The sequence below is a fragment of the Lontra canadensis genome, unplaced genomic scaffold (genome assembly GCF_010015895.1).
Source record: "Lontra canadensis isolate GAN:19392208 unplaced genomic scaffold, GSC_riverotter_1.0 scaffold106, whole genome shotgun sequence".
Taxonomy (NCBI): Eukaryota; Metazoa; Chordata; class Mammalia; order Carnivora; family Mustelidae; genus Lontra; species Lontra canadensis.
The window spans coordinates 1,460,986-1,484,625 of record NW_022631100.1 but is presented as its reverse complement, the minus strand read 5'-3'; the positions used below and the strand labels follow the sequence as shown (position 1 = coordinate 1,484,625).

General features: G+C 39.1%; 1 protein-coding gene across 1 annotated transcript in view; it reads right to left on the bottom strand.

Moving 5' to 3' along the window:
- The window catches only part of DNAH14 (dynein axonemal heavy chain 14), a 307,787-nt gene that overhangs the window by 155,181 nt on the left and 128,966 nt on the right, over positions 1-23,640 (bottom strand). The window contains exons 35-37 of the mRNA XM_032838780.1: positions 10,058-10,147; positions 4,375-4,509; positions 671-886 (exon numbers count right to left, since the gene is read on the bottom strand). Of these exons, the coding sequence (XP_032694671.1) occupies positions 671-886; positions 4,375-4,509; positions 10,058-10,147 (441 nt within the window). The remainder of the gene's footprint in view (positions 1-670; positions 887-4,374; positions 4,510-10,057; positions 10,148-23,640) is intronic.

Sequence of the window (23,640 nt, the reverse complement as noted above, 5' to 3'; positions counted from 1 at the left end):
CGGGGGACAGCTGAAATAGGGAAAGGGCATTAAGAGTGCACATGTCATGATGAGCACCTAGTGAGGGATGGAACTGCTGAATCACTATATTGTACACTTGAAACTAATATTACACGGCATGTTCACTAACTGGAATTTAAATAAAAACTTAAAAAAAAAACAACTTTGCTTATCTGTTTGGTTCCTAAATGCCATTCTTCTGTTAATATATTTTGGCTAATGAAATTTACCAGTAATTTCTACTTATAACTAATGAGAATATAACATTCAAATTTTTGTTTGCTGTTTGTGTTGATTTTGTGATGAATTTGGTATCAAAAACTTTTTCACCTTTCCAGCAAAGTGTTTTCATACCTTGTTAATTTGTAAGGTACACTGGTCAGTGTGCACTGGACAGAATCACTAGACCGTCCTCCACTTAACACTTACCCAACTCTGGGTTACTTTAAAAGCCAGTCTCTTTCATTTTATTGTTTACCAATCATTTTAAAGCAGTGTCATATTTTCTGGGTTTTTTTATAGTTTTTAATTTTTCTCCTTTTTAAAACTGATCATAATAATTTTTAAATTTACTTTTATACTGTAAGTGCCTAATAATGCTTAAATATCAATCTTTAAACAACGGAATCCACAGTAGTCAAATAAAAGTAACTGTTCCATATTAACTCACGTTAGATGCATCTGAGATTCTTGATTTCAGGCCGAAATCACTGTCTTTCTTTGAGCTCCTTGCAGTGTTGAGATATACGTAATTTCGAACTGCTGCTGCTAACAGCCCATCAGACCATTCCATAGTATTAGCGTCCAGTTGTCCATATAGTTCACCAACAGTGATACACTTTGGATTTAGAACACAAATATCTACTTTTCCTTTTCTCCCTGAAATCTGAAAAGAATCCAGTGTGGCTTCTTAAAGGCATTAACTATAGCACAATTATTTAAATTTTTGCACTGTTAACACCAAAGAGTTTTAGGAGAGGTCTTTCTCTCCAAAGAAAGCGACCTTAATTCTCTCTGATCATTAATTAATGACCTATCAATTCCACTACTTGGTATGTATTTGAAGAAAACAAGAACACGAATTCAAAAAGTTCTATGCACCTCTATGTTCATTTCAACATTATTTACACTGACCAAAACATAGAAGCAATCTCAATGTCCACTGATGGATGAAAGGGTAAGTAAGATGTGGTGTATATACACACACAGGCACACACACACATATATGTATGATGGAATCAAATACTCAATAAAAAAAGAATAAAATCTTTCTATTTGTAACATCATGGAAAAAATAGACTGAATTTCATCAAGGTTAAAAACTTTTGTGTTTCAAAGGATACCATCAAGAAAATAAAGACAAGTCACAAAATGAAAGAAAGTGTTTGTAAATCATAGTCCCTGATAAGGGACTTGTATCTAGAAAATATATACATATATGGATCAGAAGACTTAATATTGTCTTTTTTTTTCATTTTAACTCCAGTGTAGTTAACATACAGCATTATATTAGTTTCAGGTATACAATACAGTGGTTCAACAAATCTATACACTACTCATATGTGGAATCTAAAAGACAAACCCAAGACTCATAGATGCAGAGAATATATTGGTGGTTGCCAGAGGGCAAAGATATTGGGAAGGGGACCAAAATAGATGGAAGGAATCAAGAGGTACAAAATTCCAGTTATATAATAAATAAGTCATGGGGAAGCAAAGCACTTTATTAATTTCTGTGCAGTGACATGGTAACTATCATTTCATAATATATATAAATGTCAGGTAATATATATATAATAATATATATAAATGTCAGGTATTGTACACCTGAAAAAATACAATGCTATATGTCAATTATACCTCAATAAAAAAGGGAATAATCATTAAATTAAAAAAGATAAATAAATAATATCAGAAATAAACTATGGACACTACTAGTGCCTTGCAGAAATTAAAAGGGTTATAAGAAAACACTATGAATGACTGTTTGCCAAATTATATAATCTACAGGATGCAGATACATTCTTAGAAATAACAAAAATTATCAAAACTGACTCAAGAAGAAATAGAAAATCCCAACAGATCTGTAATAAGCAGAGAGTAATCAAAATCTCCAAGAAAGAAAATTCAAAATCATATGGCAGATGAGTTTTACCAAACACCTGAAAATGAATTAACACCAATCTTACTCAAATTTTTGCAAAAAATGGAAAAGGAGAGACTACTTCCTAACACATTTTATGAGGCTAGAATTATTATCCTGATACCAAATCCACACAAAGACACCATAAGAAAATGACACACCAGTATGCCTTATGAATAGAGATGAAAAAGTCCTCAAGAAAGTGCTAGCAAACTGAATGCAACAGCACACTGAAAGGACGATTCGGGGCACCTGGGTGGCTCAGGTGGTCGAGCATCTGCTTTTGGCTCAGGTCATGATCCTGGGGGTCCTGGGATGAGTCCCGCATCAGGTTCCCTGCTCAGTGGGGAGCCTGCTTCTCCCTCTGCCTCTCTCTCTCTCTCTCATGAATAAATAAATAAATCTTTTAAAAAAGAAAAGGATGATTCACCATGACCAGATGAGATTTATCTTAGGAATGGAGGGGTGGGCTCAACAAAAGAAAATCAACGTGATACAGCACATTAATACAACAAAAGAAACAAACCACATGGTCACATAAAGAGACGCAGAAAAAACATCTGATAAAATTTCACACCCCTTCATGATAAAAACACTCAACAAACTAGACATAGAAAGCAACTTCCTTATTATAATCAGGGGTATTTATGAAAAACCCATGGATGACCTCTTACTCAATGGTGAAAGACTGAAAGCCTCCCTAAAATCAAGCAAAAGGCAAGAATTTCCATTTTCACCACTGCTATTAAACACTGTACTGAAAGTCCTAGCCTGGCAATTAGGTGAGAAAAATAAATAAAAAGCACCCAAATTGCAAAGGGAGACGTAAAAGTATCTCTATTTAAATATGACATGATTCTATATATAGAAAATCCCAAAGAAATCTATAAAACAACTACTAGAGCTAATACATAAGCCAGACTATTTGTAGGACACAACATCAACACACAAAAATCAGCTGCATTTCTATAGAGCAGCAACAAACACACTTCAACAACAAAAATTAAGAAATTCCAATTCCATTTATAACAGCACCCAAAGAATAAAATGGTTTGGAATAAACTTAATCAAGGGAGAGAAAGACTTATATATTGAGAACTACAGAAAAGAAAACACATTTTCTTGCTTACTGACAGAGCTAAAAATGGAAAGAAACTGCATGCTAACTGAAACAAAAACCTGCAGAACCGAGAACTTGACTTTCTAAAACTTTTCAAATAGACTGCTGAGTCTTTAAATGAGGTAACTGAAGTATACGTTATTTACTGGGATCTAGCTTTATACCGAGTAAAAATACCATCTGATTTCACTTATATGTGGAATTTAAGAAACAAAGCACATAAACATATGGGAAGGGGGGAAGAGAGGAAAACAAATCACAAGAGACTAAGGGCTGATGGAGGGACCTGGGTGGGGCTAGGCTAGAGGGGGGAGGGGGATCAAAGAGGACATGTGTCATCATGGGCACTGGGTGTTGTATGTAAGTGATGAATCACTGAATTCTACTGAAAGCATCATTACGCTATTAACTAGAATTTAAATAAAATTTTGAAAAAATAAAAATAAAAATGTAAATCATTTTGAAAAAAAATATATATACATATCAAGAAAAAGTTATTCTAGGAATTCAAGGACAATTTAACATTAGCAAATCTATCAATATAGCTTATTAACCAATTAAAATATAAAAATAGATTCTGAAAAATTACTTCACAAATTCCCAGTCAAAATCGAAGTATAATGAGAATGGAAGAAAATTCCCAATGTATGAAAGAATATTTATCATACACAAAGAGCAAATATCATATTAAATGGAGAAATATTAACTACATTTCAGATAAAGTAAGTAACAAGAGATTATTACAGTTAACACTGTTTTAGAGGGTTAATCAATACAATAAGAATATAAATTATACAAATACTACAAGAGACAAAATTACATTCGTTTGAAGATAATTCAATCGATCACCTACAAAAACAATTACAATTAAAATTACCAGTCCATGAGGGTGATGAAATACAAAATAAATATATAATTCAGTAGATTTATTTTATACTAGTAATTACTAGTTTGAGATTCAAATAAGATAATCCCATTTAGTATAATGATTCCTAACCTCAAAATTCCTAGCAATAAATTTAACAAGAACATACTTATATAAATAGGACATAAAATGTTACTGAAGCATAAAGATCTGAAGAAACAGAGAAACACATTACTTAGTATTTACCTGTGAAACAGATTCCCTTTTTCTTTGTGGTAGGATGTATTCAACTGGTAATAGTGTTAATGCTCTTTCTAAAATTCTTCTCACTGTTGTCTTTCCTCCACATGTTGGACCTACTAACATCACACCAATGCAAGTCTAAAACAAAATTGCAGATTTATGGTTTAATTTTGGTTTACTGATGGTTCAGCTGAAATCTGAAGGTTCTTATTTAGAAATACATCCCTGTATCCACAAACCCTTCCTTCAATTTACTGTTCAGTCTAGTATAAGCTGGGTTCCATTTTCATTGACTAGGTTAATGTCAAAATAAACAGAAATCTCACAATTTTAAAATTCAAGGGATAACTTTCAATTCTTGATATCTGACAGTTTATCTTTTTCCAATTCTCCTTTATTTCTATACTTTTCTCTAAGATTGGCTTCTGTAATATGGTTTATCTCAGCTTCCTCTTCTCTATTCTTTTCTGTCTTTTGAATTTTCAATGTCATTTCCATGTTAGTCTTCCCTAATTCATCCTTCTCTTTTTCTCTCTTCTCCCTTCACTGGCCCTACCAATCTCATCAACCTGAATATCTTTAACCATGACCTGAGTTCTAATGACTCCCTGATGTGTTTATTTTCTCCAGTCTTTGGCTCTATGTGCCTGAGTGCAATCTCAGTGGTCTACTAGATACTTGCTTCTAGATGTCTCACATGATCTTCAAAGTCAACATAATCTAATCTATACCTTCTTCTCACACTTGTTGCTTCTCTAATTTCCTGATTTGTTAATAAAACCACTAGGTACCCATGTCCAAAGTTCTTCATCTCTTACAAAATTTGCTTGATCCCATCTTCTTCTGCCCAACCCAATCACTACTGGTGTTATAGAGTGAATGTTTGCAGTCTCCCTAAAACTCAAATGTTGAGGCTGACACCCAACACAATAATATTAGAAGTGAGGCCTCTGATAGGTGATTAGGTTTAGATGAGGTCATGAGGGTGACCTTCCTGTTCTTACAGGAAGAGGGAGGGGGAACAGAATCCAACATCTCTCTACTATGCGAAGACACAGTGAGAAGGTGACCATCTGCAAGCGAGGAAGAGAGCGCTTACCAGAAACCAAAATCTGCTAGCACTTTGATCTTAAACTTCTCAGCCTCCAGAACTGTGAGAAATGAACATCTGTTGTTTAAACCACCCTACTGATGGTATTTTGTTATGTCAGCCCAAATGGACTGGGACAAGGGGGAAAGAGTCAGACACTAAGTCCCTCACCATCTCTTTTAGACTACTGCAAAAGCCTAAAGAAATTATTATCTTTAATATTGTACCAAATAAATAAATTAAAATTCAAATATGGACAAAGCTAAAATATTTTTCACTTCCATTTCAATCTCTCTACCCTCATGTGGGGCTGGTGATTCTCTGTCTGATAATCCCATTCTGTAACTGGCAAGGTGGGAAGGGGTCCAAAAGGCTTGCATGACAAATGGAAAGGATAACTTTAAGAACACAGTTAAGTGGCCACAGCCGCATCATGGCGTCACCTGAAAGAGGGGCCACTGTCCCCTGGGAGCAATCTTACTTCTCGCCACCCCCTCCCCCCCAGCAAAGCTGCTGGTTCAGTGAAGTCCTCAACTTGCAAAGATCCCACTCACACCGTGGTGGCGCCCCCTAGTGGCTCAGCCTGCCTGAGGCTGGCCGGCCCCTGCAGCATACTGGTCAGCTCTGCTCCGGGTGAGAGCTCGGACTCTGGCTTTGGCAGTGGCCTACCTCTTTGGTCTGCCCCTTGGGGAGCCACAGACTGTAGGATTCAAGATAATGCTCTCTGGGGCTGGGAACCGTGCAAACAAGTCGGGGCTGCCAACCAAACTGTGGGAGTTACTCGCGGGCCCATGATGAGGACCCGAAATCAAGCTGGTCACGCCAGACTTCCCAGACTGCTGGGACTGCAGTCCTAACACAATGTCACCCTGCACATGGCGACGCGTTCTCTGTCACCGACTCACAAAGTAAGGGGCCATGTGTTTGGGATGCAGGGACTACTGTCGCGCTCCAGGTTCCTGTCTCATGGTAGGAAAAGTCCCGCTGCCCGCGGCACGAATGAGCCCACATACTCCTGGCAGATCCTGTACCAGCCCTGTGCCCCCCTCTTCTGGGGCTGTCAGTGGTGGAACAGCCTTCTCAAAGACTGACCTCAGACATTCCTGACTCCACGCCCCTTCCCTTCTCTTCGTCCACACACCTTACCAGGGAAGGTTGGTCATTGAATGGGGGCATCCCTAAGAAGACCATTTCCTTTCATCTGCTTCCTGGGTAATTATCAGCATAAGAGAGATGGGGGATAATAGAGATCTCTTTTGAGAATCTGGGATTCATCCTGACCATTCCTGAGCATTGGGGCTTCTTTCTGTTCCTTGATGAAAACTGCAGGCCACTCTGATTATACATATTCCAAAATGGGGTCCAGAGGGTTCAAATTTAATTCTGGTTCAACTGCCTGGATTCTCTTGGATTGACATGGTCTTAGCCCATTCTCTTTCTTTCCTTCCTCGCAAAAGAAAATGCCCTGATGTGGTATCCCCAACAACCCTAGTCATTTTACTTACTGCTGGGACTGCCAACCCCTATCAAATAGGACTGATCACGATTTAATTGTTATTCCCCTAAAATTTAATTGTTATTCCCCTAAAATTGTTATTCCCCTAAGAGAAATCTGTCAGAAGCAGCAGGAGTGGCCTCCCCGGCAAAACACTTGACCCTTGCTCAAGATGTCTTGCATATCTTCCCCACTCCTATCTCCACTGCTCACTCATTTCCTGGAGCAGACAAATGTCATCTGGCTCATGGTATGGCAAACAAGTCAGACTAGACTGCTTGTCCTCAAGTGGTCACTCCAAAAAAAAAAAAAAAAAAAAAAAGAAAAAGAACTAGATCTCATTATTAGAACTGAACTCTGAACTGAGAACTGTATTCCTTGAACTGCTGTAGTCCTGTTTGGGGAACCCAGCAACTATCAAGAAATTCTTCCTAAAGGTACCGTGTATACCCTTAGGATTGTATTTCTTAAATAGAAGTTAGACACTACCTTGTCTCCTTTCCCCCCGCCAAAATGCAACTTGCACCTCAGAGGTGGTTAAAGTGTTAAAATCCAGTATTTAAGGAAACATCACTTGTCCCTGGGAGGCAGTCAGATCAGTCTCAACTCACTGACCAGGGTTGTTATGGATAATTGAATGACCCTAGTCCCTTCCTCCTTCTGGGCCAAGACACCATCTACACAGCTGAGAAACTATCTCTACCTGGATTAATCCTTTAGACCCAGAGAAACAACCAGTATACCAGCTTTAGGAGAAATCTGCCTGGCTTTCTAAGGTAGAGTCTGACGGCTTCTGGTGTGTTCAGCTGTTTGGGGGCAGAACCTGGGATGGGCATGGTTGAGATTAATATTTTAGGTTGACTCCAGCCTACTGTGAGAGGCTCTAGCTAAATGCTGTATGAAATAAGCTGAATATATTTGGTCCCAGCCCCTGGCAGTCAGGTTAACTAGAATAGTCAATGGAGTGGCCCTGGGACAATTCACCAGAAACCAAGACAGTGTATAACGAGGGGTGGAATTTTAGGGAGACAATTCTTTATAGTCACTGACATTTCCACATGCCTCTGAACAGAGGCATCAAAAGCTTTGTTTAGGACTGTCTTTTCAAGGATGCTTGTATAGCAAACAGTTTCTGGAAGACAGTCCTCTTATCAGGATGGAGAAGGTTTAACTCGGCTGTCTAGAATAACAAAGATAATGTTAGTGTCTCCTTCCTGAGCAAAGGCTAGGAATGTCTGCCGGTCATCCCCTTAGAAGACTGCCATGTTCCTAAGTGTGGGGTTCTTCTGTGGAACACTTACCACATGTGCAGGTATCACCTGACCCTGTGTCATCCTCTGAGAATTAAATCTTGGGGACATGGCTACTGCTGTTGCTGAGTGATAAACCATCCTTTCTGACCCAGACGTCTAGAGCTTTCTGCCGTCATGCAGCTGTTGCAGGCTAACTTGTTAAATCAACCCAATATGTTCATGAAGGGGAAAATGTGATATCATTAAATGAAAATTCTCACCACTGGTTATTCATTCAATTCTATCCCAATAAAAATCCAAATAAGGTTTTTAAATTTAAATTTATTTTATTTATTTATTTTTTTACCGGGAAAGTAACAGAGAGGGAATATTCTGGCAGTGCTCCTGACAAGATAGGTGCCCTGACTTGGGCATGTTAAATAGATTAATCTGGAGGAGTCTTCCAGCGTGGTTGGAAGCAGGAAGGTCACTCTGACCTCCCCCACCTCACCTTTCTTCCCTGAAACAGGTCCTACAAGTCCCACATCAAAGGTGCCCTCCTCATACCCAGAAGACAGAGGCATCCTTACAGGGAATGTGGGGCTGACAGGCTCTATGAACAAACCTGGTTCAGGTGGCCCACATCTTCCTACTTACTTCCTCACCACCTGCTACACCCCCAGCCCAACCCCTCTGTCCTGTCAACTCTCCACAAATTCATTGTTTCTTTATCTAAAAGGTATAAAGCTTCCTGTTCTGGTCACTTCTTTGGGCATGTCTATTCTCTTATGAAGGTTCTCATGTAAAAAAAAAAAATCAAACACAGTAAAATGTGCATGCTTTTCTCCTGCTAATCTGTCTTTCTCAATTTGATTTTCAGACTCAGCCAGAAACCCTAAGAGGGTCAGGGATAGCTTTTTTTTTTTTTCCTCTTACAAGTGGCATCACCAGATATGAAGACCTATTATAAAGCTGTGGTAATTAAGACTGGTGGTTATCATAAGATAAAGACCAAAATAATAAAATATGGAAGAAATCAACAAAGAAATCCACCCTATTAGATTGGAAACACAGTACATGAGAGAAATAGCAAATCAGTGAGGAAAAGTCTTGGGAAAACTGGTTATCCATCTGAGGAAAAACAGATCCACATTTGATATCGTAGAGAAAATTCCAGACAACTTAAAAATGGGAAATGCAAATATCAAAAGATTTGAGAAAAAAATCATAGAGAATATATTTATGAAATATGATAGAAAAGATTTCTAAAAATTCACAGAAAACACAAACCACACACACAAAGGACCAACAGACTTGACTGCATTAACAATGTCTCCTGCACCAGCGAACACTAGGAACATTTCTGAAAACCCAAGATTTAGAGAATTTATTTGCAATGCACATAAACAACAAAGAAACAGGATATAAAAATGTATAAAGAAAAGTCTGCACACACTTGGTAAGAAAAAGACAAAAAACCTAATTGAGAAATGAGTATGTTATATAATCTGGCAATTTGTAGGAAACTCAGATGGTAAAGAATATAAATATGAGAATGTACAATCTTACTGATAATCAGGGAAATGCACTGTCTTTTCCAACTAGTTCATTCATGGGCACAGAAAATTCAAAGAAGGCATAGCTGTGTGAGGCAGAACATTTACACCACATGTGGAAGGTTTTTTAGAATCATTTGGTAAGGGGACAAAGGTGAAGAAGATAAATCTATTCAAAGTTAGTTGAGGGTCGAGTAACAACATCTGGGTCAATAACAGAGTAAGCCACTTTCTGGTTACCCTGGTTTTCTCCTTGATCAGAACTATTAACATTCAGGAGCAAAGAGGTGCTAACACGCCATTTCTCACTTACCTGAAGCTGATTATAAAACTGTATTATTTTCTTTGTCTGAGCTGGCCATTGTTGTAAGCCCAACTGTTGAGTTGCAATAAATATTGCTTCCTAAAGAAAATAAATACATTGCAAATTAAACTCTTAATACATAATCCTACAAAATCTCTCCTAACGAGGAACCCAATACGGCACTCTATGATAGTAGTTCTTACTTTCACCAAACTGAGACTACTACTTACCCGCAAAATACAATACACACAAAATGTTATGTTCACAGACCCCTGGTAGCAAATGTATAGACCCTCCCCCAATACAAGAATTCATTCTTAGGGCACCTGGGAGGCTCAGTTCGTTGAAGATTCAACTCTTGATTTCAGCTCAGGTCATGATCTCGGGGGTCCTGGGATCGAGTCCCACCTCCTCAGTGGAGAGTCAGATTCTCTCTCTCCCTCTCTCTCTGCCCCTCCCCCTCCTACCCCCTCTCTCTAAAATAAATAAATTTTTTAAAAATAAATCTTTTTTTAAAAAAGAATTCATTCTTTAAGATGTATTTAAGAACTGTTACCATAGTATCATTGTCTAATTATCATATGCTAAAATAAAATTAAAAAGAGTCTATATCTTTGTGTAATTCCAATTACCATTAATGTAGGTTTTCAGGTTTGTAACAATTACTTTAATGTTTCGATGTTAAGAATATTCTAGGATGGGCAGTGCCTGGGTGGCTCAGATGGTTAAGCATCTGTCTTTGGCTGGGATCAAGCTCCGTGTCCAGCTCCCTGCTCAGCAGGGAGTCTGTTTCTCCCTCTCCTCATGCTCTCTCTGTATCTCTGCCTCAAATGAATAAAATCTTAAAAAAAAAATATTCTAGGATAGTAAGTACAATTTGCAAGATCGAGGACTTGACGTGGTTAGACATGAAAACATCCAGTAAGTCATGGCAGGTTAGAAAGATACTTAATATTTTAATGCAGGAATTACAAGGGCATCCATGTTTCCTTCTTAAAGTGAGGTTTAGGGACGCCTGGGTGGCTCAGTCTGTAAAGCGTCTGCCTTCCGCTCAGGTCATGATCTCAGGGTCCTGGGATCGAGTCCCGCATCAGGCACCCTGCTCAGTGAGGAGCCTGCTTCTCCCTCTCCCTCTTCCCCTGGCTCAGTGCTTGCTCGCTCTCTCTATCTCAAATACAAAAAAAATCTTAAAAAATAAAGTGGGTTTATTTCAGTGTCAATCCTATAAGCAAATATCCCTACAGAAAAAAGTGGGATTTATCCTTTTTCTCACTGACCTCTCCTACTCCATTTCTCATTCCTTGCATTCCCATGATGGGACAGACACAGCTGCTGCTGAAGGAGACACAGAACACTCAGCAGGACTCCACAAATGGAGAAAAAATAGCTCCTATGGCCAAGCTACTGGAGCTAGGAAATCAGCTGAGAGCAACTTCATTTATTTTTTAAATTTTATTTACATTCAATTAAATAATATCAGTGTATTATTAGTTTCAGAGGTAGAGTTCAGTGATTCATCAGTTGCAAAGAACACCCAGCACTCATTACGTCACGTGCCCTCCTTAGTGCCTGTCACCCAGCTACCCCATCCCCCCACCCACGTACTCTCCAGCAACCCGCAGTTAGTTTCCTAGAGTTAAGAGTCTCTTATGGTTTGTCTCCCTCTCTGATTTCATCTTGTTGGATTTTCCCCTCCCTTCCTGTTTTGTTTCTTAAATTCCACCTATGAGTGAATCATATAATTATCTTTCTCTGATTGACTTATTTCATGTAGCATAATACTCCCCTCTAGTTCCATCCATGTCAATCACAAAGGGCAAGATTTATTTATTTATTTATTTATTTTGATGGCTGAGTAGTATCCCATTGTATATATATATACTACATCTTCTTTATCCACTCATCTACTGGTGGACATCTGGACTCTTCCTACGTTTGCCTGTTGGGGACATTGCTGCTGTAAGCACTGGGGTGCAGGTGTCCCTTCAGATTGCTCCATTCTATCTTTGGGGCAAATACCCAGTAGCGCAATGAGAGCAACCTCTTTTAAATGGAGTTGATGAGACACCCACGTAAGGCGTGAATGTGGAGCAGTTTCAGATGTGGGGCTAGGAATTCTCCGCCACAGACAATTCAAACCTAGACACCTGCCTGGACGGAGGCCAACAGTCTGCAGGAGTGGACCAGGGATAGCTCGGGAGTCTGAGGATCAGCAGAAGTGGGATAATCAAAAGAAGAGATATTTGGACATGCCATCCCTCCTGGTTAAAGACTTTCACAATTCCTTACTTGGGAAGGTTTTGAAACAAAAATCATAATCCTACTGTAAAGTATTTATGGTTGTAAATGATGTTCCATAGAGTCAGCCGCCTGGCAAACCGTACATCATTTATGTACTATTTTAGGATATAGTTTTGGTGATTCTTTGTTAATTCTATGGTTGCTCTGAGTTAATGACACCCCCACCCCAACACTGTAGATGTTGTTAGAGACAGAAATGGGAATAGGCTGGAGAGATTCCAGTTGCCTATTGCATGCAATTCAGATTCTCGTACCTCAAATGAACAAGGGATGTAAACAGCCCACCTACAGCGTATTTATTTAAGAACATGTATTCCTATGTGGATATGCTATCTGTGACTGGTCACTGTGTAAACCATCAAAAATACGCTATTAAATAAAAGACTGGATTATTCCAAATTTAATATTAAACCTATAAATTGTGAACTTTGTGTCATTCCTCTAGCCATATATTATTATTTGGAAATATTTTATTAATAGTTTATTTAACAGCTGAAAGCTTTCATACTTATAATGTAAAAATTATGTGAAGGGGAAAGAAGCAGAATAAACTGATGCTTATAAACTGACTTGTAAAACTGAGGAAAAGATGAATATAAAAGGTTAAAAAGTCAAACCATCAACGTGCACCTAGAAATGCTATTATGAAGGCAATGCCATTTGTTTTAGCTGTGACTTGAAAATGTTAAAGGTAACACATAACTGGAGAAAGGAGAGGAAAGAATGTGTAGGCTGGGGAGAAACAAAAAGATGCTTATATAAGAGAGAGAAAGTGAAATTTGTCAACTAACATCTTCCTTCCCTTTTTCTAGCAGACTGGAAATCCTCAAAATGTAAGTATAAATATGCAGAATGTAGACAATAGCTTAGATGCAACCATCCATCTTATGTCTCCTGGAAGCCACATAGCACAAAACCACAAAGATATCTACATATAGATATAGAATATCTATATAAATATCTATATCAATATATCTTATATCTATATCTCTATACATATATATAGACGTATCTATATATCTATATATCTATATGTTTTCATTACAATAAGAATACAGAAAAATCTGCAATATCTAAAACACAGGTAAGTGCTATGAAAACAGTTATGCTGATTTAGCTTAGAGTTTGGACCTACAGTTTGTTGGTTTGGAAAAATCCAACTCATTGAATCATATGGAACAGAGAATCTCAGAGCAGAAGTCCCCTTCCTGTCAACAGAGAACTAAAAATAAATGACTCCATATTAAAACAGCCAACAGAATATGAAAACACATAGCTAGAGAATTTAAAGTAAGATTTGGAATATCAAAGACAAAATGAAATTTTTCAAAGCTTCCAGAGAGACCTGCAGAGAAGATGGTGGAATAGAAGGGTCCTGGGCTCACCTCATCCCATGGATACAACTAGGTAACACTCATGTCTGTGTAAATGACTCAGAAAATTCCCCAAAGACTGGTAGGACAGGCTCTCCACAGCTACACACTGAGAAGAGGCCACCTTGAAGAGGGTAGGATGGGCAGACACACAGCTGGGAACCAAACAGATTTGTGACACTGACAGACCAGTGATACTGTCTGCAGGAGGGAGGGATCTGAGGGCACAGGAAGGGGAAGAGGAGCAGATGCCAGCCCAGGCACAGAGACCTATACTGAGAAGAGGGATCCCCATAACACTGCCTTTGAAAACCAGAGGGGCATAACTTTGTGAGCTCTTACATTCAGTGTGGCTTACCACCTGGAACTTTAAAGATCAGCAGGTTCAGATAGGAAGCTGAGTCCCTGCCCTTAAAGAGACAGCACAACAGCAGGAGACATAGCTGGTTTTCCTAACACAGAGAAACAGACACAGCAACAGACAGAATGAGGAGACAGAGGAATATGCTCCAGATGAAAGAGCAGAACAAAATCAGAGCAAGAGACCTAAACAAAATGGAAATGATAATAGGTTTGATAGTGAATTTAAAGTAATGCTCATAAATATCCTCACCAGAATTGAGAAAGGAGTGCAGAACCTCCACAAGACCTTCCACCAAGAGATAGGAGACATAAAAAAGAACAATTAGAGCTATTGGACTCACTTAATGGAAATAAAAATAGACCACCTGGAATAAATAGCAAACAAGAGGAAGTAGAATGGATCAGCCACCTGGAGGACAGAGTCATGGAAAGTAATCAAGCTGAGCAGATGATAGGGGGGAAAAGATACACAAAATGAGAATAGACCCAGGGAACCCAGCAACACTGTCAAGCATAACAGACACGTGATAGGGATCCCAGAAGGAGAAGAGCGAGAAAAGGGGGAAGAAGATTTGTCTGAAGAAAGGATAGCTAAAAACTTCCTGAATCTTGGAAAGGAAAGAGAAATCCAGATCCAAGAGACATAGAGAAACCCCAACAAAACCAACTCAAAGGGGTCCACACCTAGACACAAAGTAAATAATATGACAAAAAGTAGTGATAAAGAATTTTAAAAGCAGCAAGAGAAAGAAAAGCAGTTACATACAAGGGAAACCCCATACAGCTGTCAGTGTATTTTTCAGCAGAAACTTTGTAGGCCAGAAGGGAGTAGAATAAAATATTCAAAGTGCTGAAAGGAAAAAATTTGGAGCCAAGAATAACCAGTAAGGCTCTCGTCCAGACCAGAAGGAGAGACAGAGCTTCCCAGACAAACAAGAGTTAAAGGAATTAATGACACTAAACCAGCCCTCCAAGAAATGTTAAAAAATATTCTTTGGGGCACCTGGGTGGCTCAGTGGGTTACGCCTCTGCCTTCAGCTCAGGTCATGATCTCAGGGTCCTGGAATCAAGCCCCACATTGGGCTCTCTGCTTGTCAGGGAGCCTGCTTCCCTCTCTCTCTGCCTGCTGCTCTGCCTACTTGTGAACTCTCTCTCTCTCTCTCTCTCAGTCAAACAAATAAATAGAATTTAAAAAAAATATATTCTTTGAGTGGAAAGGAAAGACCATAAACAGCAATAAGAAAAGTTGGATGCACAAAAGAGGCAAAAATAAGTGTATCTATAAAATTCAGTCAAGAGATTCACAAAAAGGGATTCATTTTACTTTCATAAAAGACTGTAAAAAATGTCACCATATACCTAGGATGTGGGAGGAAGAGGAATAAGAATGAGTTCAATAAATGGAATTGTTGAATAGTTATGTTGTACACCTAAAACTAATACAACACTATATGTTAACCATAATGGAACTAAAATTAAAAAAAAAAAAAGAGCGAAACCCCCCAAAACCCCAAAACCCACAGGAAACAACAGGTGTTGGCGATGATATGGAAAAAAAGGAACCCTCATGCACTGTTGGTGGGAACACAAACTGGTGTAGCCACTCCAGGAAACAGTATGGAGGTTCATAAAAAAAAATAAGAATAGAATTACCGTATGATCCAGTAATTTCACTACTGGATATTTACCTAAAGAAATGCAAACAGTAATTTGAAAAGACATACACACTCCTATGTTTACTGCAGCTTTACAATAGTCAAGGTATGCAAACAGCCCAAATCCCCATCATTGGATGAACAGATAAAGAAGATATGGTGTGTGTATATATATATACACACAGTACAATATCAACTAGCCATAAAAAAGACTGAAATCTTACCATTCACAACAACATAGATGGATCTAGAGAGTATAATTCTAAGTGAAATAAGTCAGAGAAAGACAAATATTGTATGGTTTCACTTACATGTGGAATTTAAGAAGTTATTCTTAAATATATATCCACTTACATCATCAAACTATATAAGGGCAGCAATGGGCAGAAATGCAGGGAAAACAGATGTGAATCAACAATTGTAGTTAATATCTTAATACATCACTTTTAGAAACTGATGGATCAATAAAAAATAGGTATCTAAGCTGTGTAATAGTGTATGTATATAACATTAAGTCCGATGAGCATAGAACACATATTATTTCAGAGCACACATGAGACACTTACAAAACTATGTCATTAGGGGGTATAGGAAACCTCATGAAGGCTATTTCAAAAGGATAAATATGTACAGTATAGCATATAGTCCCCAATCAAAACTAACCAGAAATGGAGATTAATAATAATATATGGATAGTTTAAATTCTCAGAAACTGGCAAAAAATAACTAATGGGCTACAAAAAATATAAAGAAATATTTATAACTAAATGTTAATTAAAATACTACATGTGAAAACTTAAAAGGATGGGGCACCTGGGTGGCTCAGAGGGTTAAGCCACTGCCTTTGGCTCAGGTCATGATCCCAGGGTCCTGGGATTGAGTCCTGCATCAGGTTTCCTGCTCAACAGGGAGCCTGCTTCCCTCTCTCTCTCTCTCTCTCTGCCTACTTGTGATCTCTTTCTGTCAAATAAATAAATAAAATCTTTAAAAACAAAAAACCAAAAAACCCAACTTATAGGAAACAGCTACAGGAATACTGAGAGGAAAATTCACATCTTTAAATACTTTAGGAAGAAACAGATAAAAAACAAACTAAGCACTAAACTTAAGAATAGGAGAACAAGTCAAATGAAATAAATAGAATGTAAATAATGAAGGACAGAAGTCAACCAAATAGATCAAGAAAAAAAAAAAGTGAAAAAAAATAATAAAAAAAGTTACCTCTTTGAAAAAACTAATTATACACAGACCTCAGGCAAGAATGATCATTACGAAGAACAGAAATAACTGTAGCAGAGCCTGGAAAGTGGTGAGAGCAGTAGAGACAACTTCAGTTAATGCATTTAGAAACACACATGTGTTGTATGAACACAGGGAATGTGAAGGGCTCACTAAGCGATTCAAAGTCTCTCCCTCCCACCCCTACCAAATCCAGATCCAAGTATTTTTACAGTGAGTTTGATCAAAAATCGAATCTTATACAAGTTTTTCTAGAAAACACAAGAACATTTGTTGTTCAGTCTATTTTGAGGAGCTAGGATAATCTTGATTCTAAAAACAGGTAAGGACACCTCATTTTTAAGTGTCCATGTGAAAATCCTAAATAAAATATTAACTAACTTAATACAATAGTATATAAAAATCACATGAGGATAAAACGTGGAATATCCCAGGAATGCAGGAGTGATGCAACCCTGGAAAGTTTTCATAAGCAAAGGAGAATATGGGACACAAGGATGGGAGGAAAGAGGCATGGCTGTCATTCTGATATGATCGGCCAACAAAATCCCCAGGGAACACATAAAATCAGTGCTAATTCTGAACTACTGACACACTTCACCAAGGCTGCCATATTCACGGGGAGACTCAAATCAAAGGCATTTCAGTACACGTGCTATACACCACTGAGAATATTATAACTATGACACCAGTATCGCCCAGAACTCTATGACACTGTGAAGTAACTGAGGTCATTGCATGGCCCAGCAGCTGGGAGGCCGGATCTGGAGAGCACTGGGTGGGTCCAGGGCCGTGGGCCGGGGAGACGCAGGGTGTTTCCACACCCTTTCCTGCACAGAGTCACAGACAGCATTTCTAATATACAAAGTTAAAAAAAAGAAAAAAGCAGGCAATATTATCGAATGTGGGCAGTGAAAGAGAGAGAGCAGAAAGGAGAAAAGAAGACGTACATCATTGTTCATATTAGGGACTAACATAATATCCAAATAGCTGGAAAACTATGGATATTATGATAAAGATGTATAAAGTTACCCTTAGAATAAAAATACTAGCCTGCATAAAAATCCGTAGAATAAAACAAAATTTAAAAAACACTTCAGGGGCGCCTGGGTGGCTCGGTGGGTTAAAGCCTCTGCCTTTGGCTCAGGTCATTATACCAGGGTCCAGGGATCAAGCCCCGCATCAGGCTCTCTGCTTGGTAGGGAGCCTGCTTCCTCCTCTCTCTCTCTGCCTGCCTCTCTGCCTGCTTGTGACTTCTCTCTCTATGTGTCAAATAAATAGAATCTTTAAAAAAAAACAACAACAAAAAAACACTTCACTTTGTGGAATTTATAAAGTTGGGAAAAAAACAAGTCCACAAGTCCAAAAGGCAAACAATGGGATAACCGTCTGAACAAAGTGGAATTCAAGCCAAAAACCACACCCCAGCACCCAAAAGCGCTGCTTGTTGAAGGGTACAACTCCTGCAATGATGTGTTATAGGTATCCGTGTGTCAGACGACACAGTAACGACCATTAGGAAGCAGAGGGTGGAAGGGTGAATAGGAATGTGCTGACAGGAGACACGCGTTCACTTCTGAGTCCAAGGACAAGTAAACAAGTACAAGTCCGTCTGTGGCACGTGTAGCACCATTGATAAGATAGAGAAAATGGGGTTGAGCTGCCTCTGCATCCATTCTGTCCCATCCATCCAACAGCCTGTGGGGACGTGACCCCGACCCTCCCGCTGGCACAGGCCCCCAGATGGTAGCCTGCAGAGCTGGGAGAAGGCATGGGCTGGTGGTGGCATGTCCTTGCCTCCTGGGGTCTTCCCCTTACAGGCTCCTAGACAGCACCCACCAGGAACTTGCCAAATTCCTGCTGTTTGGTTTGCCCTGACCAATGCAGCCTTAGCCTGGGAATCCCAAAAGCAGCCTGGCCATGGCCCCTGATGAAGGTGGGTGCCTCAGGCCTGCCTCTCTGCCGTCACCCTGCCTCGTCCTCCCCAGGGGGCTCCTGGAGGCCTGTCCTGCAAACTTCCTCCAAGACCCCTGAGTAATAAGTATCTCTATTTCAGTGTCTCTTGCTGAACTGTAGCTCACCAGCCGGTACCCTACGCATCACTTAATAAATGTGAAATGAACAGTATTAACAAATGGAGATAAACAAAACTCTGTCTTCTATTTGCAGTCCAGAGATACCTTTTTTCCATGTGCATAGGGACTATGCACAAAAGTTACCTATCCATTAGGCCATTAAAAAGTCTAAATTCTTAAGGAAGAATAACAAAGATAATATTCTCTGATGATAATTAAGTAAAACCAGAAATTGGTAACAAAATCAGAAAATAAAAAGGTCTTTATCTGGAAATTAAAAGCATGAAAAACCTCTGTCTTGAAAGAACACTTAGAAAAAAAGGAAATACACATTAGTCTATCAAATTTCTGGGGAAAATTGCTTAGGAAAACACCACCCACCTGAACTTACAGCCTCTATATCTAAGGCGGTGCTTGGACGAAGTTACATAGTTTTCTTTGTTGGGCTTTTGTTTTGTTTTGCTTTTTAAGTAGATTTTATGCCCAGCACGAAGCCCAGTGTGGGGTTTGAACCAAAACCCTAAGATCAAGACCTGAGCTGAGACCAAGAGCAAGCCGCTTAACCAACTGAGCCACGTGGATGTCCCTTGTTTTATAAACTTACAGTAGTAAAAAAATAAACTACTCATCTTAGACAGCTGGAGGGAAACCACAAAACTGAGAGGAAAAAAAGAAGACATTTAAAAATAATAATGGGGGGGGGGAGGAGTCAAGATGGCGGAGAAATAGCAGGCTGAGATGACATCAGGTAGCAGGAGATCAGCTAGATAGCTTACCAAACCATTCCAAACACCTACAAACCCAACAGGAGATCTAAGAGAAGAAGAGCAACAATTCTAGAAACAGAAAATCGACCACTTTCTGAAAGGTAGGACCGGTGGCGAAGTGAATCCAAAGCGGCAGGAAGATAGGGAGGGGCCGGCTCCTGGCAAGAGGCGGAGCAACGGAGCACAAAATCAGGACTTTTAAAAGTCTGCTCCACTGAGGGACATCGCTCCAGAGGCTAAATCGGGGTGAAGCCCACGCGGGGTCAGCGTGGCCCCAGGTCCCGTGGGGTCGGAGAAGGATCGGGGGTGTCTGAGTGTCTCAGAGCTCGCAGGTATTAGAGCAGGGAAGCCGGCTACAGCAACAGAGCCAAGGAGTGAGCTCTCAGCTCGGGGTTACCTTGAACCATAATCTGTGGCACAGGCCACTGCTCTGTGAGTGTGGTCCCCACAAGATCCGGGGAGACACCTCCTGGGGGAGCTCAGGGATCTGCGGGGTTCGGAGACTCCAGGCAGAGCTGCGTGCCAGAGACAGAGACGCTTGTCACAGGCTGGGTGAGCTCGAAGCGTGGCTGGAGGCCAGGGAGACGGGAGTGATTGAGCGCTTTTCTCTGAGGGCGCCCTGAGGAGTGGGACCCCAAGCTCTTGGCTCCTCCGGGCCGGAGACTGGGAGGCCGCAATTTTCATTCCCGTCCTCCGGAACTCTACAGAAAGCGTTCAGGGAACAAAAGCTCCCGAAAGTGAACCTGAGATTACTTAACCTGGCCCCTGGTAAGGGTGGTGCAATTCTGCCTCGGGCAAAGACACTTGAGAATCACTACAACAGGCCCCTCCCCCAGAAGATCAACATGAAATCCAGCCAAGACCAAGTTCATTTACCAAGGAGAACAGAGGAATTCCAGAGGAGGAGAAAGCAAAGCATGGAATTCATGGCTTTCTCCCCATGATTCTTTAGTCTTGCAGTTAATTAATGTTTTTTATTTTATTTTTTTTCTTCTGCTAAATTTTTTTTAACTTTTACCCTTTCCTCTTTTAACGTTTTTTAACTAGTTTATCTTAACAATACCTTTCATTAAAAAAAATAATAATAATCTTTTTTGAACCTTCATTATTATAGTCATATTTTATCCTTCATTGTATCTAACCTTAGTTTTTGTACACACATAGGGTTTTTTCTTCTAAAAAAATTTGGGGTACAACTTCTAACAGATCAAAATATACCCTAAATCTAGCTCCGGGCTTGTTCTAGTCTCCAGGCTGAGCAAATTCTCTCCACTTTCTTTTTCTTTATTCTCCCAACCAACTTACTTTATCAACTCCTTTTTTAGAAATTAAAAAAAAATTTTTTTTCATCTTTATAGGCATATTCCATCCCTTCATTGTGTTTACCCTTATATATGTTTTTCACTCTTTAAAATTTTGGGAGGTAGTTTCTTCTAAGAGACCAAAATACTCACAAAATTAAGTGGGTGACCCTGTGCTAGTCACCAGTCTAACACATATATATATATATTTTTTTTTTCTTTTCTATATTTTTTCTTTATTTGTTTTCTTTTTCCAATTTTTTTAACTTCTTTTTATCCGCTTTCTTCCCCCCATGATTTGGGGTCTCTTCTGATTTGGTTAAAGCACATTCTCCTGAGGTCTTTGCCACCCTTTCAGTATTTTACTTGCTCCTTCATATATTCTTATCTGGACAAAATGACAAGGTAGAAAAACTCACCACAAAAAAAAAGAACAAGAGGCAGTACCGAAGGCTAGGGACCTAATCAATACAAACATTGGTAATATGTCAGATCTAGAGTTCAGAATGACGATTCTCAAGGTTCTAGCTGGGCTCGAAAAAGGCATGGAAGATATTAGAGAAACCCTCTCTGGAGAGATAAAAGCCCTTTCTGGAGAAATAAAAGAACTAAAATCTAACCAAGTTGTAATCAAAAAAGCCATTAATGAGGTGCAATAAAAAATGGAGGCTCTTACTGCTAGGATAAATGAGGCAGAAGAAAGAATTAATGATATAGAAGACCAAATGACAGAGAATAAAGAAGCTGAGCAAAAGAGAGACAAACAAATACTGGAACACGAGGGGAGAATTCAAGAGATAAGTGACACCATAAGACGAAACAACATTAGAATAATTGGGATTCCAGAAGAAGAAGAAAGAGAGAGGGGAGCAGAAGGTATATTGGAGAGAATTATTGGAGAGAATTTCCCTAATATGGCAAAGGGAACAAGCATCAAAATCCAGGAGGTGCAGAGAATCCCCCTCAAAATCAATAAGAATAGGTCTACACCCCATCACCTAATAGTAAAATTTACAAGTTTTAGCGAGAAAGAGAAAATCCTGAAAGCAGCCCGTGCAAAGAAATCTGTAACATACAATAGTAAAAAATTAGATTGGCAGTGGATTTATTCACAGAGACCTGGCAGGACAGAAAGAACTAGCATGATGTATTCAGAGCACTAAACGAGCAAAACATGCAGCCAAGAATACTATATCCAACTAGGCTATCACTGGAAATAGAAGGAGAGATAAAAAGCTTCCAGGACAAATAAAAGGTGAAAGAATTTGCAAACACCAAACCAGCTCTACAGGAAATATTGAAAGGGGTCCTCTAAGCAAAGAGAGACCCTAAAAGTAGTAGATCAGAAAGAAACAGAGACAATATACAGCAACAGTCACCTTACAGGCAATACAATGGCACTAAATTCATATCTCTCAATAGTTACCCTGAATGTAAATGGGCTAAATGCCCCAATCAAAAGACACAGGGTATCAGAATGGATAAAAAAACAAAAACCATCAATATGCTGCCTACAAGAAACTCATTTTAGACCCAAAGACACTTCCAGATTTAAAGTGAGGGGATGGAAAACAATTTACCATGCTAATGGACATTAGAAGAAAGCTGTGGGGGGTGGAATCCTTATATCAGATTAGATATTAAGCCAAAGACTATAATAAGAGATGAGGAAGGACACTATATCATACTCAAAGGATCTGTCCAACAGAAGCTCTAACAATTTTAAATATCTATGCCCCTAACATGGGAGCAGCCAAATATATAAACCAATTAATAATAAATCAAAGAAACACATCGACAATAATACAATAATAGTAGGGGACTTTAACACTCCCCTTACTGAAATGGACAGATCATCCAAGCAAAAGATCAAAAAGGAAATAAAGGCCTTAAATGACACACTGGACCAGATGGACATCACAGATATATTCAGAAAATTCCATCCCAAAGCAACAAAATACACATTCTTCTCTAGTGCACATGGAACATTATCCAGAATAGATCACATCCTGGGTCATAAATCTGATCTCAACCAGTATCAAAAGATTGGGATCATTCCCTGCGTATTTTCAGACCACAATGCTCTGAAGCTAGAACTCAATCCCAAGAGGAAATTTGGAAAGAACCCAAATACACGGAGACTAAACGGCATCCTTCTAAAGAATGAATGGGTCAACCAGGAAATTAAAGAAGAATTGAAAAAATTCATGGAAACAAACGATAATGAAAACACAATGGTTCAAAATCTGTGCGACACAGCAAAGACAGTCCTAAGAGGAAAATATATAGCGATACAAACCTTTTCAAGAAACAAGAAAGGTCTCAAATACACAACCTAACTCTTCACCTAAAGGAGCTGGAGAAAGAACAACAAAGAAAGCCTAAACCCAGCAGGAGGAGAGAAATAATAAAGATCAGAGCAGAAATCAATGAAATAGAAACCAAAAAAAAAAAAAAAAAAAAAGAACAAATCAACAAAAGTAGGAGCTGGTTCTTTGAAAGAATTAATAAGATTGAT